Here is a 15,051-nt window from a genome sequence, read left to right as displayed (position 1 = left end):
GCATTCAAAATCAGTAGGGGAAGACTAGCAGTTTTTTGTGAGGGAACTGCCTGAAGCCTTCAGACCATAAGATCCAGGGCAATCTGCAAATCTCATGACCAGAATCTGGTCGATCTACCATAACCCACTTAATCTGGGCTAAAAGCAAAGTAACGCCTTTTTTTTTTTCCTGCTGGAGGGCTCTTCCGTCCCAATTACCAAATAAGGTGACGCACATATAATGCGACAAATAATCCGCTTGACCGGAAATTGTTTAACTCAAGAATGATTTCTATTTAGCTTCCGTTTTTCGTCTAAATAGACAGCGACTACTTGTTTTTGTTTGAACTTACAGAACCACTGAACGCTACACCGCCATTGAGAATCCCAAATGCTTGCCGAAGACCCATATCAGCTGGTTTAAAGTTCGCTCCTGAATTTACCAAAATCCTTTCAAATCAATGACGTCACATTAAACAAACCATAATTTTAAAAATATCTCTATAAATAAAAACCCTATTAAGATCTATAAATAATCTGCGCTAGAAAGTTTATTGACCTTAAATGACCTTTTCTAATCTTAGAGGGGTCAAAGTATTTTTTTCAGTTAATTCATAATAACATTAACAATTAGTAATTAACACTTTATCTTGTTTAATTACTTCTCAGAAATATTTCTATAAAACTAATTGAGAGATTAAAGTACTCGTATATATTTGTTTAAGAAAAATGATGGGAAGATTTAAGAATTTTAATCCCATTTTTGAAGAAACAATTTAGAAGCAAGAAATTGGACTTTATGAAAATAATTAGTCAACTTAAAAACACAATATTTATAGACGACATTCTCGAAAATGATTTTTCAATTTTTTCTTTCATTTTTGAGTATATCATTTTTAATTTTAAGTGGACAAGTAATTAATTTATTATTTAATTTACGCGCAGATAACGGAAGTAATGATAGCGCGAGGTCTGCGCGAAAGCGACGCTCAGGATCGGGAAGGAAGGATGCTGGGGCGCAAGGAAATACCTTGGATGAAGAAGAGGAAGAAGAAAAACAATTTAAGACACAGACAAGAACACACACACACACACACACACACACAAATTTAGAACCTATCAGAACAGTTCTTCGATGTCTTAAACGCCATCTACCAAAATTTATTAAACTATCAATATAGGCGTCTATTTTTAGTGAGGGGCTGACCTGCATAGTACCGTTGCCTACATTGCTACCTGTCTTCTCTCGCCACTAGGTCAACTTGAGGTTGGTCTGCTATCCTGGGTGAGAAAGTTCGTGAAGTTAGTTCGTGAAGAATACATAATTATTTATTTAGTAAAAAAATAAAAATAGATAAATCTTCTTGAAGAGGTTTGAAGGAAGCGGATGAGGTCAACACTATATCTGGTTTTCTAGGACCAGGTCAACCCCAGCTGGTCTGCCTCAAGCCAAGAAGAATCTCCCGGAGGTTCTTTAACCTTTTCATTGCTCTACAGCTGTAACACTAATATTACCTTCACTGTTCCTCTACTTTCTAATTCATACTAAATATAAACCAAAGCATGCGCTTTAAGGTTGTTAAATATAGCCTTTCATGAAAGGTGGGCGTTCTAGATTCAGAGGCTAAATTTGGAACTAACAAATTACTTTCTTCTATTGTTCACACGAAGCAATATGTTGCCCTAGACTCTAGACAGTGCAGCCAAAATAACTATTTGGACTCCCCGTATGTAGTTCTTGTAGCAAGCTAGAACTATCTGCCCTAGACTCTTGACAGTGCAGCCAAAATAACTATTTGGACTCCCCGTATGTAGTTCTTGTAGCAAGCTCGAACTATCTGCCCTAGACTCTAGACAAAGCAGCCAAAATAACTATTTGGACTCCCCGTATGTAGTTCTTGTAGTAAACTAGAACTATCTGCCCTAGACTCTTGACAGTGCAGCCAAAATAACTATTTGGACTCCCCGTATGTAGTTCTTGTAGCAAGCTCGAACTATCTGCCCTAGACTCTAGACAAAGCAGCCAAAATAACTATTTGGACTCCCCGTATGTAGTTCTTGTAGTAAACTAGAACTATCTGCCCTAGAATCTAGACAGTGCAACCAAAATAGCTATTTGGACTGCCCGTATGTAGTTCTTGTAGTAAACTAGAACTATCTGCCCTAGAATCTAGACAGTGCAGCCAAAATAGCTATTTGGACTGCCCGTATGTAGTTCTTGTAGTAAACTAGAACTATCTGCCCTAGAATCTAGACAGTGCAGCCAAAATAACTATTTGGACACCCCGTATGTAGTTCTTATAGTAAACTAGAAATATCTTTCTTACGATGCACCTCTGGTAGAATTCATTAAACAAGTTCGGCCTAAGATGGGTGTACGCCATTTAGTGTAGAAAGAAAAGTCCTAGGATTGCTAGGAAGTTGTTGAACCGGATACTGGGAAGTAGAAGAAGAAGAGGAAGATCTAGTTACCAATGTCTGGATGACTTAGAAGCCGATCTAAAGACCCTGCGTATAAAATGGTGGAAAACTCGAGCCTAAGTCCAGAATGAGAGGGTAGAAGAAGCTGAGGAGGGGTGATCACTGTAAATTGTTCCGCGAAATGGCACTTACTTCCAAATAAAGCATCAAAGTTTCCCGTGGTTGCTGGAAAACAAATTATTTTTCCCGGTAGAAAATTCAATTAATTGTAATGGGCAATTCAGGCATGTAAATAGCCGAAGTACTTACGACGGAAAAGCGCTTCATTAAAGTTGAACATCCGGTTTGACAAATGTAACGAATAGTTCTAAAAACGGGATAACATTTTGTCCAGTTTTCTGCCCCATCTTTAGAGGCATACAACATACTTGTAAAATGGCTTTTCTATGCTTAGCTGAGGCAGATTCATGACTTGCCACAGCTCCATGACTCCACTCTCATATCGCATCATAGTCAACTGTTCTGTTTTACAAGAAAGCTTTCTAAATTTGAGATTATTTCCAAGATCTAGTGTGTGCGACTGACAATAATCTATATTCAAATCTGTAAATAACAAAATTGGGTAAATGCGTCACAACAAGAAACCAGCTAGATAAGAATTGGCTTATCTAGTTGATTTCTAGCTTTTATCTGGGACAAAGAACGCAATAAGAATATCAGAATTTTGAAAAGGCAATTTATAATCTATTAGAACCATTTGCCATATCATAGCTTTTGATGAGCGAAGTCCACATCAAGTGGAGATCTTGAAAGCTAGGGACCATTTCTATCGCAGCTCGAGTAATGGGATCCCCCCCATTGCAACCTATTTCTTTGAAATTAACTGCGGAAGTATGATGACAGGTGTTGTTATTATTTAACAAATGTTACTTAGATATCTCAAGGTTACTTTTTTTTTTGAAAAATATAGATAATTATTCCCAAGCAAACCAAAAAATGTTTCGAACTTTTAAACTATTTCCTTATCAAAATAGATTCGAAAATTAATCAGGTAACCAATTTTGTTTTTTTGTTTCCGCTTCCGTTTAGGTAAATTCACCAATAGTCTGGCCGACCGTTCGCTTTAAATATTTGCACATATCGGCCTTTATATTTAGAAAAATATTTTGGTAAAACCAACTCGACAATCTTATCCACGATAATATTCTCAAGGTTTTCCTCAAATTGTTTTGATGATTCTCACTTTGATTCATTTAAAAGGAAAAAATAAGACGTTTGAGGGAATCATGACGTCTGAATCCATTCCTCCATTTTTATCGAAGGAAGTTCAAATGAAAGCGATAAACATAAAAGTAAATTTTAAAGAGAGAGAGAAAGACAGGGAAAAAAGAACAGAAATTTAAATTAAAATGAAATCGCTGAATGCTATTTTAGACGCTTATCTCTTTAAAGTGCCACTTAGGCGTAAATGTCCCGACTTAAACGCATTTATATACGTATTAAGGAGGTTTTAATGGATTGATAAAACACGCGAGTGTTTACATTCTTCGATCGGAAGTAGTACTTCGAAATAAAACTTTTTTTTTTTTTTAATATAATGGGTTATGGGCAGTTTAAGGGGTAAGGAAAATGGATTTAGCGGAGGGGCACTTCCGGTCGAAGGGCTATGATTCAACTTCTTGTGACATTTTTCACGTTTTTGGACTCAGAAGACCTCAAAAATGGGATACTTCCGGTAGAAAATCAATTTAGATCACGATATTTTACAAAGTAGTAAAAGGAAATGGAAAAGGACAAAACTTGAAATGTATAAATAAGTACGGTAAACAGGAAATGAGCTAATCACCATCCTTGCTCTTTCCTCAATCAACAGTTGGTCAGCAAGCGATCTCTGTTTGGCTATATCCTCTCTCTCTCTCTCTCAACTTAATCACCAAATTATTTAACAGGAACAAAAATATCCTCCTTCTACATTCACTCACATGACTTCCTCTTGCTACAATCTCACGTGTTCTTGAGCACTACCGGTGTTCATTTAATGTAGTTTAGGCTAATTGGACCCAAAGTTCGGGGGGGGGAAGCATGACGCAAATATTTATTAATCTTACAAGTGATAAAAATCGAAAATTCATTGAAATCGGAAGGAACTGCAACAATTTTTGCCCCCGGGAAATAAACTTTTCTTTAAAAAACATTTCTTTAAAATAAATCTTCGAGAGGAAACTGTTGGTATTTCTGGGAAATCTCCCAAAACTGGAAAATGAAACGTTACAGAAAAAGGAAAGAACATCCGTTACTAGCGGTTGCTATAAGCGACAGACTGGGTCTGGTAATGCCAAAAAAAAAAACGTGATCTTAATTTTTGGGCGTTCTATTATTTATTTATTTTTAATTTTCATTGTTTTGCCATTTTCTGTACACATCTTAAAACCGGTGAAAATTCGATGTAGTCAAATTTATCGCGATCGCATTTCCCGTTACTAATCGCAAGAGAAAGGCAAAGAGAATTCATTCAACTTAATCGAATTGCCCAACAGACAAACAGACAAAATGTCCACCACATTCAACTAGTACTACAAAGCGATTGGTCCTTAAATACTGGTCACAGAGCTGGTGACGTCATTATACCATGTGCAATATACTTCAGGAGAAAAGTTGTGACGTCACAGCTTCCTCTGGAATCTCCAAGTTTTTATAATATTTAATCTTAACCGGAAAATTTAATACATTTTCCCCAAGATTCCTCCGGAAGTTTCCACGAGATATGATGGCTTAGTTTTCCATATATTCGCTTTTTGTAGAGAAAATGCACGAAATAAAGGTGACCACTCACACGACATTTTCCTGGCTCTAATTATTCTCATTGGATTTTTCTTTTACGTCAGTTTTAAAATATAGCATCAGCTGGGCCAGTCATAAATTTGAAAACGGAAGTAAAATGACGATTTTACTCAACAAATCTCCTACAATAACATGTTCCGGAACATTTTTTTTGCAAATAAAGGAGTTAGCACTTCAACAAATAGCTTGCTTAAAGTCAATATCAATGGAGAAGTTTTTCGAAAAACATGAACAAAACAGAACTGAAATCGTAAATTGGTCACTTCCGGTGAATTGATTAGCCAATAAGAGTCTGTTTGCGCGTGAACAGAAGATCTTGAATACGAAAAAAACGGAAGAATTTTCCGCCATATTTTACAAGAAAAATTATCCCTCACCAAGTGACCAAGCTTTTGGGTACATCAAAACGTAAGCTGCCTCTAATTCTTTGAATATCGTAAGAGTCATGGACGAGTATTCTCACTTCCGGTAGATACTAAAAATTTGGCCCCAAAGCATGTGATGAAGTTTAGCAAAATCTAAGTTCTGGGTAACGTTTTATATATATACAAAAAAATACGTTTGATTTGTGGCGATGTTTTCGAGACCACTAGCACACAGAGATAACTTTTGTATACATACACAAAGATTTCTTTTTTTGTTTAAATTACCAATTTTGAATCTCAAAAAATAATGAAGAGTAAAGCGAGAAAAAGCAAAAATAGCTTTGATTGCCTAATTAAGAAAGATGCATAAGCTTAACAAACCTGGACAAGATTTATGTTGCGCTCTGGGAATAGCAGTAGCGGCTGGTAAACCTTCTTGTAACCTCCTCTCAGCATCCGAACCACCACTTCCTGTCCGGCCAGGAACAACAATACCAGTCCTTCTTTTCCGTATACCATACGTATGCACAGGAACTATTAATTTCGGTCTAGGTATTAAAAACTCATCATCCTCAAAGGAGACATTTTTTTTATTAATTGGCGGTGAGGCTGGACACGCGCTAGACGTTGAAGACAACGAAGAAGAAGAAGAAGAAGTGGAAGACGCTGAGGAGAATGGTTGTTGCTTTTGATGTTGCGGAGACGATGATGGTTGTTGGATGTATTCAAAGGAGCTGGCTATGGTGGAAGTGACCGAAGACAGTGGAAGCTGTGGAGGCGGTGACTGTCTGAAAGCCTGTAGGCCGGCCCAGTTTGCCTCGTATCTAAGGCCCATAGTTGTTGATGGGGTGCTGTCGGCCGAGGAGGAACTGTTCGAGGCGGCGGCCGGATTGACTGTTAGGCCGCCTAAAATGTGGTGCTGTTGATGACACACTAGATGTCCTGGATACGAACGAACCTTCATCTATACACCATATTTTTCATGGATATACTCTAACCATAAAACGGAACTAAATACAGACACACACAAAGCCACGCACTTCCTAAACACTAGCACAGTGCGCCACGAATAAACACGCACATCTCTTGGAAACGTGACGCGATCCTTTGGCAACCTCGGCCGTATGACTGACTCTAGTCTTGTCAGTTCACGCTGCCAGCCAGCTCTGTTGTGAGCCCCACTCTATAGCCGATCTCCTCCCCACCACTCCAGACACAGAGTTCCTCGCAGTCTGCCAGCTTCCTCCTCAACCAGATATCTCTTTTCTTACAACAACCATTTCTCCGCTGCTCAACCTTAACAATGCAATAAGCGCTTACCAACACGACTGCTTTCTGTTCCTTTCAAACGCCATATAACTGCAAATCCAAGCCGAATATATTTAAAGGCTTGTTGTTAAATAAACAATAAACAATTATTACGAAGTATCAATTAGATAATTAAATAATAAAAGATAGAAAACTAAGACGCCTTTCTCCCGCCGAACATTACGACCATAAAGCACCCGAGAGATAAGAATAAAGATAAGATCTACTCAACAGTCAGTCTTAAGCAAACTGTAGAACTATATGAACATCTAATTATCTAAACACCTAAATAATTCAGCTAAATCAAAGAGCTAAATAATGTTAGCTCGACAAATAGATAAATCAAACATCTAATACAAGAAAAAATTCTAATAAAAAGAAGAGTAAAATATAGTAAAAATAATTTACTTTTAGCTGTATTACTAAAAGAAAATATCGTATAATATAACTTTACATAAACAATCAGATGAACAAACGAAATGTTCATAAACATTTAAAAATTCAATCGATTTAAAAACCAATAAAATATAACCTCCAATATCTTATAAAATGAAATAACTAGAACATTGCTATTTATAGCACATATAGAGCAAACTTATATCTACAATTTAGTAAAGATTACATTGAAATCTAAACAATACCACGAGAGATATAAAGGTTTGAAATTTGAAGGGTTTTGAAAACCACGAAACATTAACCTGCTATATCTAATAAGGTACGATCACTAAAACATTGCCACTTATATCAGATATAGAGCTAAGTATTCTCTACATTTTGGTAAAGCGAGTATTGAATTCTGGACAATACAACGGGAGATATAGAGGTTTATTAAATATTTAATTTAATAAATATTTTCTAGCCGCCAGCGAAATACTTGAGTTCATTAACGGGAAAGATTGGAGATGTTTAGTGAAATATTGTAAGCATGCCATCAACTTAGGACTTAGTATAATTTAAAATAATTTCTATAGATTGGTTTTCTTTATATGTTTAAGTCGGAACTTGTTTTGATTTTCTTTAATTTCAGTTTTGTAATTTACTACTTTACTTTTGTTTTCATTAGAGCATTTATTTAGTTATCGTAACAGGACTCCATTCTGACGGTCTAAAAGACCAAGAGGTGTGTCTTTAGTTAAAATATAAAATGATTGCAGTATATTTAGTTATTTTCTTTTGTAGGTGATTTATTAATTTTGTGATGTTTATAAATGTAATTATAATTAATAAAGCCAATTATTATTATAGAGGTTTGAAATATGAAGGGTTTTGAAAACCACGAAACATTAACTTTTCATATCTCAATAACTATTATCACTAAAACATTGCCACTTAAATCAATTATAGAGCTAAATATTCTCTACATTTTGGTAAAAACAGCATTGAATTCAGAACAATAAAATGGGAGATATAAAGATTTGAAATTTGAAGTGTTTTGAAAACCACGAAACATTAACTTTTCATATCTCAATAACTATTATCACTAAAACATTGCCACTTAAATCAATTATAGAGCTAAGTATTCTCTACATTTTGGTAAAAACAGCATTGAATTCAGAACAATAAAATGGGAGATATAAAGATTTGAAATTTGAAGGGTTTTGTAAACCACGAAACTTTAACCTTTTATATCTCAATAACTATTATCACTAAAACATCGCCACTAATAGCAGTTATAGAGCTAAGTATTCTCTACATTTTGGTAAAAACAGCATTGAATTCAGAACAATAAAATGGGAGATATAAAGATTTGAAATTTGAAGGGTTATGAAAACCACGAAAATTTAACCTTTAATATCTCATTAACTATTATCACTACAACATTGCCACTAATATCAGTTATAGAGAGATGTATTCTCTACATTTTGGTAAAGAAAGCATTGAATTCAGAACAATAAAATGGGAGATATAAAGATTTGAAATTTGAAGGGTTATGAAAACCACGAAAATTTAACCTTTAATATCTCATTAACTATTATCACTACAACATTGCCACTAATATCAGTTATAGAGAGATGTATTCTCTACATTTTGGTAAAGAAAGCATTGAATTCAGAACAATAAAATGGGAGATATAAAGATTTGAAATTTGAAGTGTTTTGAAAACCACGAAACATTAACTTTTCATATCTCAATAACTATTATCACTAAAACATTGCCACTTAAATCAATTATAGAGCTAAGTATTCTCTACATTTTGGTAAAAACAGCATTGAATTCAGAACAATAAAATGGGAGATATAAAGATTTGAAATTTGAAGGGTTTTGTAAACCACGAAACTTTAACCTTTTATATCTCAATAACTATTATCACTAAAACATCGCCACTAATAGCAGTTATAGAGCTAAGTATTCTCTACATTTTGGTAAAAACAGCATTGAATTCAGAACAATAAAATGGGAGATATAAAGATTTGAAATTTGAAGGGTTATGAAAACCACGAAAATTTAACCTTTAATATCTCATTAACTATTATCACTACAACATTGCCACTAATATCAGTTATAGAGAGATGTATTCTCTACATTTTGGTAAAGAAAGCATTGAATTCAGAACAATAAAATGGGAGATATAAAGATTTGAAATTTGAAGGGTTATGAAAACCACGAAAATTTAACCTTTAATATCTCATTAACTATTATCACTACAACATTGCCACTAATATCAGTTATAGAGAGATGTATTCTCTACATTTTGGTAAAGAAAGCATTGAATTCAGAACAATAAAATGGGAGATATAAAGATTTGAAATTTGAAGTGTTTTGAAAACCACGAAACATTAACTTTTCATATCTCAATAACTATTATCACTAAAACATTGCCACTTAAATCAATTATAGAGCTAAGTATTCTCTACATTTTGGTAAAAACAGCATTGAATTCAGAACAATAAAATGGGAGATATAAAGATTTGAAATTTGAAGGGTTTTGTAAACCAGGAAACTTTAACCTTTCATATCTCAATAACTATTATCACTAAAACATTGCCACTAATATCAGTTATAGAGCTAAGTATTCTCTACATTTTGGTAAAAACAGCATTGAATTCAGAACAATAAAATGGGAGATATAAAGATTTGAAATTTGAAGGGTTTTGTAAACCACGAAACTTTAACCTTTTATATCTCAATAACTATTATCACTAAAACATCGCCACTAATAGCAGTTATAGAGCTAAGTATTCTCTACATTTTGGTAAAAACAGCATTGAATTCAGAACAATAAAATGGGAGATATAAAGATTTGAAATTTGAAGGGTTATGAAAACCACGAAAATTTAACCTTTAATATCTCATTAACTATTATCACTACAACATTGCCACTAATATCAGTTATAGAGCTACGTTTTCTATACAGTTTGGTAAAGAAAGCATTGAATTTTGAACAATACCACGGGAGATATAGAGGTTTGAAATTTGAAGGGTTTTGAAAACCACGAAACTGTAACCTTTTATATCTCAATAACTATTATCACTAAAACATTGCCACCTATACCAATTATAGAGCTAAGTATTCTCTACAGTTTGGTAAAGAGACCTCTATATCGTAAATGCTGCTGTATCGTTCAAAATTCAATGCTCTCTTTACCAAACTGTAGAGAATACATACATAGCTCTATAACTGATGAAAGTGGCAATGTTTTAGTCATAATAGTTATTGAGATATGAAAGGTTAAATTTTCGTGGTTTTCAAAACCCTTCAAATTTCAAACCTCTATACCCCCAGTTTAATTCTGAACAACACAACGGGAAATATAGAGGTTTGAAAATCGAAGGGTTTTAAAAACCACGAAAATTTAACCTTTAATATCTCATTAACTATTATCACTAAAACATTGCCACTAATATCAGTTATAGAGCTATGCATTCTCTACATTTTGGTAAACAAAGCATTTAATTCTGAACAACACAACGGGAAATATAGAGGTTTGAAATTTGAAGGGTTTTGAAAACCACAAAATTTTAACCTTTCATATCTCATTAACTATTATCACTTAAACATTGCCACTTATATCAGTTATAAAGCTAAGTATTCTCTACAGTTTGATAAAGGGAGCATTGAATTCTGAACCATAAAACGGGAAATATAGAGGTTTGAAATTTGAAGGGTTTTGAAAATCACAAAACTTTAACCTTTCATATCTCATTAACTATTATCACTTAAACATTGCCACTTATATCAGTTATAAAGCTAAGTATTCTCTACATTTTGGTAAAGAAAGAATTGAATTCTGAACAATAAAATGGGAGATATAAAGATTTGAAATTTGAAGGGTTTTGTAAACCACGAAACTTTAACCTTTTATATCTCAATAACTATTATTACTAAAACATCGCCACTAATATCAGTTATAGAGCTAAGTATTCTCTACATTTTGGTAAAAACAGCATTGAATTCAGAACAATAAAATGGGAGATATAAAGATTTGAAATTTGAAGGGTTTTGTAAACCAGGAAACTTTAACCTTTCATATCTCAATAACTATTATCACTAAAACATTGCCACTAATATCAGTTATAGAGCTAAGTATTCTCTACATTTTGGTAAAAACAGCATTGAATTCAGAACAATAAAATGGGTGATATAAAGATTTGAAATTTGAAGGGTTTTGTAAACCACGAAACTTTAACCTTTTATATCTCAATAACTATTATCACTAAAACATCGCCACTAATAGCAGTTATAGAGCTAAGTATTCTCTACATTTTGGTAAAAACAGCATTGAATTCAGAACAATAAAATGGGAGATATAAAGATTTGAAATTTGAAGGGTTATGAAAACCACGAAAATTTAACCTTTAATATCTGATTAACTATTATCACTACAACATTGCCACTAATATCAGTTATAGAGAGATGTATTCTCTACATTTTGGTAAAGAAAGCATTGAATTCAGAACAATAAAATGGGAGATATAAAGATTTGAAATTTGAAGGGTTATGAAAACCACGAAAATTTAACCTTTAATATCTCATTAACTATTATCACTACAACATTGCCACTAATATCAGTTATAGAGAGATGTATTCTCTACATTTTGGTAAAGAAAGCATTGAATTCAGAACAATAAAATGGGAGATATAAAGATTTGAAATTTGAAGTGTTTTGAAAACCACGAAACATTAACTTTTCATATCTCAATAACTATTATCACTAAAACATTGCCACTTAAATCAATTATAGAGCTAAGTATTCTCTACATTTTGGTAAAAACAGCATTGAATTCAGAACAATAAAATGGGAGATATAAAGATTTGAAATTTGAAGGGTTTTGTAAACCAGGAAACTTTAACCTTTCATATCTCAATAACTATTATCACTAAAACATTGCCACTAATATCAGTTATAGAGCTAAGTATTCTCTACATTTTGGTAAAAACAGCATTGAATTCAGAACAATAAAATGGGAGATATAAAGATTTGAAATTTGAAGGGTTTTGTAAACCACGAAACTTTAACCTTTTATATCTCAATAACTATTATCACTAAAACATCGCCACTAATAGCAGTTATAGAGCTAAGTATTCTCTACATTTTGGTAAAAACAGCATTGAATTCAGAACAATAAAATGGGAGATATAAAGATTTGAAATTTGAAGGGTTATGAAAACCACGAAAATTTAACCTTTAATATCTGATTAACTATTATCACTACAACATTGCCACTAATATCAGTTATAGAGAGATGTATTCTCTACATTTTGGTAAAGAAAGCATTGAATTCAGAACAATAAAATGGGAGATATAAAGATTTGAAATTTGAAGTGTTTTGAAAACCACGAAACATTAACTTTTCATATCTCAATAACTATTATCACTAAAACATCGCCACTAATAGCAGTTATAGAGCTAAGTATTCTCTACATTTTGGTAAAAACAGCATTGAATTCAGAACAATAAAATGGGAGATATAAAGATTTGAAATTTGAAGGGTTATGAAAACCACGAAAATTTAACCTTTAATATCTCATTAACTATTATCACTACAACATTGCCACTAATATCAGTTATAGAGAGATGTATTCTCTACATTTTGGTAAAGAAAGCATTGAATTCAGAACAATAAAATGGGAGATATAAAGATTTGAAATTTGAAGTGTTTTGAAAACTAGGAAACATTAACTTTTCATATCTCAATAACTATTATCACTAAAACATTGCCACTTAAATCAATTATAGAGCTACGTTTTCTATACAGTTTGGTAATGAAAGCATTGAATTTTGAACAATACCACGGGAGATATAGAGGTTTGAAATTTGAAGGGTTTTGAAAACCACGAAACTGTAACCTTTTATATCTCAATAACTATTATCACTAAAACATTGCCACCTATACCAATTATAGAGCTAAGTATTCTCTACAGTTTGGTAAAGAGACCTCTATATCGTAACTGCTGCTGTATCGTTCAAAATTCAATGCTCTCTTTACCAAACTGTAGAGAATACATACATAGCTCTATAACTGATGAAAGTGGCAATGTTTTAGTCATAATAGTTATTGAGATATGAAAGGTTAAATTTTCGTGGTTTTCAAAACCCTTCAAATTTCAAACCTCTATACCCCCAGTTTAATTCTGAACAACACAACGGGAAATATAGAGGTTTGAAAATCGAAGGGTTTTAAAAACCACGAAAATTTAACCTTTAATATCTCATTAACTATTTTTTTTTTTTTTTTTTTTTTTTTTTTTTTTTTTTTTTTTTTTGGCGCATCGACGACTAGGCCATTAGCGCCCCTAGAGCTATTTTCTTTTCTCGGGCCAGGATGGCACTTGTCTCTCTTCCCGATTTGCGTCCAACCAATATCTCAGCCAGTGAGGCATGGCGGAGCCCCGGGTAATCCGACCTAGGCCCACACTTCCCTTCCTAGGTTATCGGTCCAGCCGACAAGAGGGAGTGCGGGTACCCTGTGGTGCCATCCTCTTCTTCCCAAACTCATTCTTCTTATCTCAGTTTTATTCACCACCTAAAGGCTATTTGCATCTATATCCTTTACCAAACTATCCTAGCTGTCAGTTCTGAACTTTGGGGTGTAGTACTCTTATAAATATTCCTACACCCCTTAAAATATACTAAGCCTAGCAATATGTACAACATTTACACTCATTCATACCTACATTCTTCTCTCATTAACTATTATCACTAAAACATTGCCACTAATATCAGTTATAGAGCTATGCATTCTCTACATTTTGGTAAACAAAGCATTTAATTCTGAACAACACAACGGGAAATATAGAGGTTTGAAATTTGAAGGGTTTTGAAAACCACAAAATTTTAACCTTTCATATCTCATTAACTATTATCACTTAAACATTGCCACTTATATCAGTTATAAAGCTAAGTATTCTCTACAGTTTGATAAAGGGAGCATTGAATTCTGAACCATAAAACGGGATATGTAGAGGTTTGAAATATGAAGGGTTTTGTAAACCACGAAACTTTAACCTTTTATATTTCAATAACTATTATCACTAAAATATCGCCACTAATATCAGTTATAGAGCTAAGTATTCTCTACATTTTGGTAAAAACAGCACTGAATTCAGAACAATAAAATGGGAGATATAAAGATTTGAAATTTGAAGGGTTTTGTAAACCAGGAAACTTTAACCTTTCATATCTCAATAACTATTATCACTAAAACATTGCCACTAATATCAGTTATAGAGCTAAGTATTCTCTACATTTTGGTAAAAACAGCATTGAATTCAGAACAATAAAATGGGAGATATAAAGATTTAAAATTTGAAGGGTTTTGTAAACCACGAAACTTTAACCTTTTATATCTCAATAACTATTATCACTAAAACATCGCCACTAATAGCAGTTATAGAGCTAAGTATTCTCTACATTTTGGTAAAAACAGCATTGAATTCAGAACAATAAAATGGGAGATATAAAGATTTGAAATTTGAAGGGTTTTGAAAACCACGAAACTTTAACCTTTTATATCTCAATAACTATTATCACTAAAACATTGCCACTTATATCAGTTATAGAGCTAAGTATTCTCTACATTTTGGTAAAAACAGCATTGAATTCAGAACAATGAAATGGGATATAAAGATTTGAAATTTGAAGGGTTTTGAAAACCACGAAACTTTAACCTTTTATATCTCAATAACTATTATCAC

At 33.2% G+C, this 15,051-nt stretch overlaps 1 protein-coding gene across 7 annotated transcripts in view; it reads right to left on the bottom strand.

Moving 5' to 3' along the window:
- Positions 1-15,051, bottom strand: part of for (cGMP-dependent protein kinase for) — a 334,414-nt gene that overhangs the window by 89,617 nt on the left and 229,746 nt on the right. Inside the window, exon 1 of one of the 7 annotated variants that reach the window (XM_074136014.1) lies at positions 5,988-6,963. The exons of the other annotated variants lie outside the window; for them this stretch is intronic. Coding sequence (XP_073992115.1) covers positions 5,988-6,570 — 583 coding nt within the window. The 5' untranslated portion in view covers positions 6,571-6,963. Of the gene's footprint in view, positions 1-5,987; positions 6,964-15,051 lie in introns of those variants that run through there. 7 annotated transcript variants of the gene reach the window in all.

The sequence above is a fragment of the Rhodnius prolixus genome, unplaced genomic scaffold (assembly GCF_049639745.1).
Source record: "Rhodnius prolixus isolate KJV_2025 unplaced genomic scaffold, Rpr scaffold_5, whole genome shotgun sequence".
NCBI lineage: Eukaryota > Metazoa > Arthropoda > Insecta > Hemiptera > Reduviidae > Rhodnius > Rhodnius prolixus.
The sequence above is the reverse complement of the archived record's forward strand: the minus strand, read 5'-3'. Positions and strand labels throughout refer to the sequence as shown.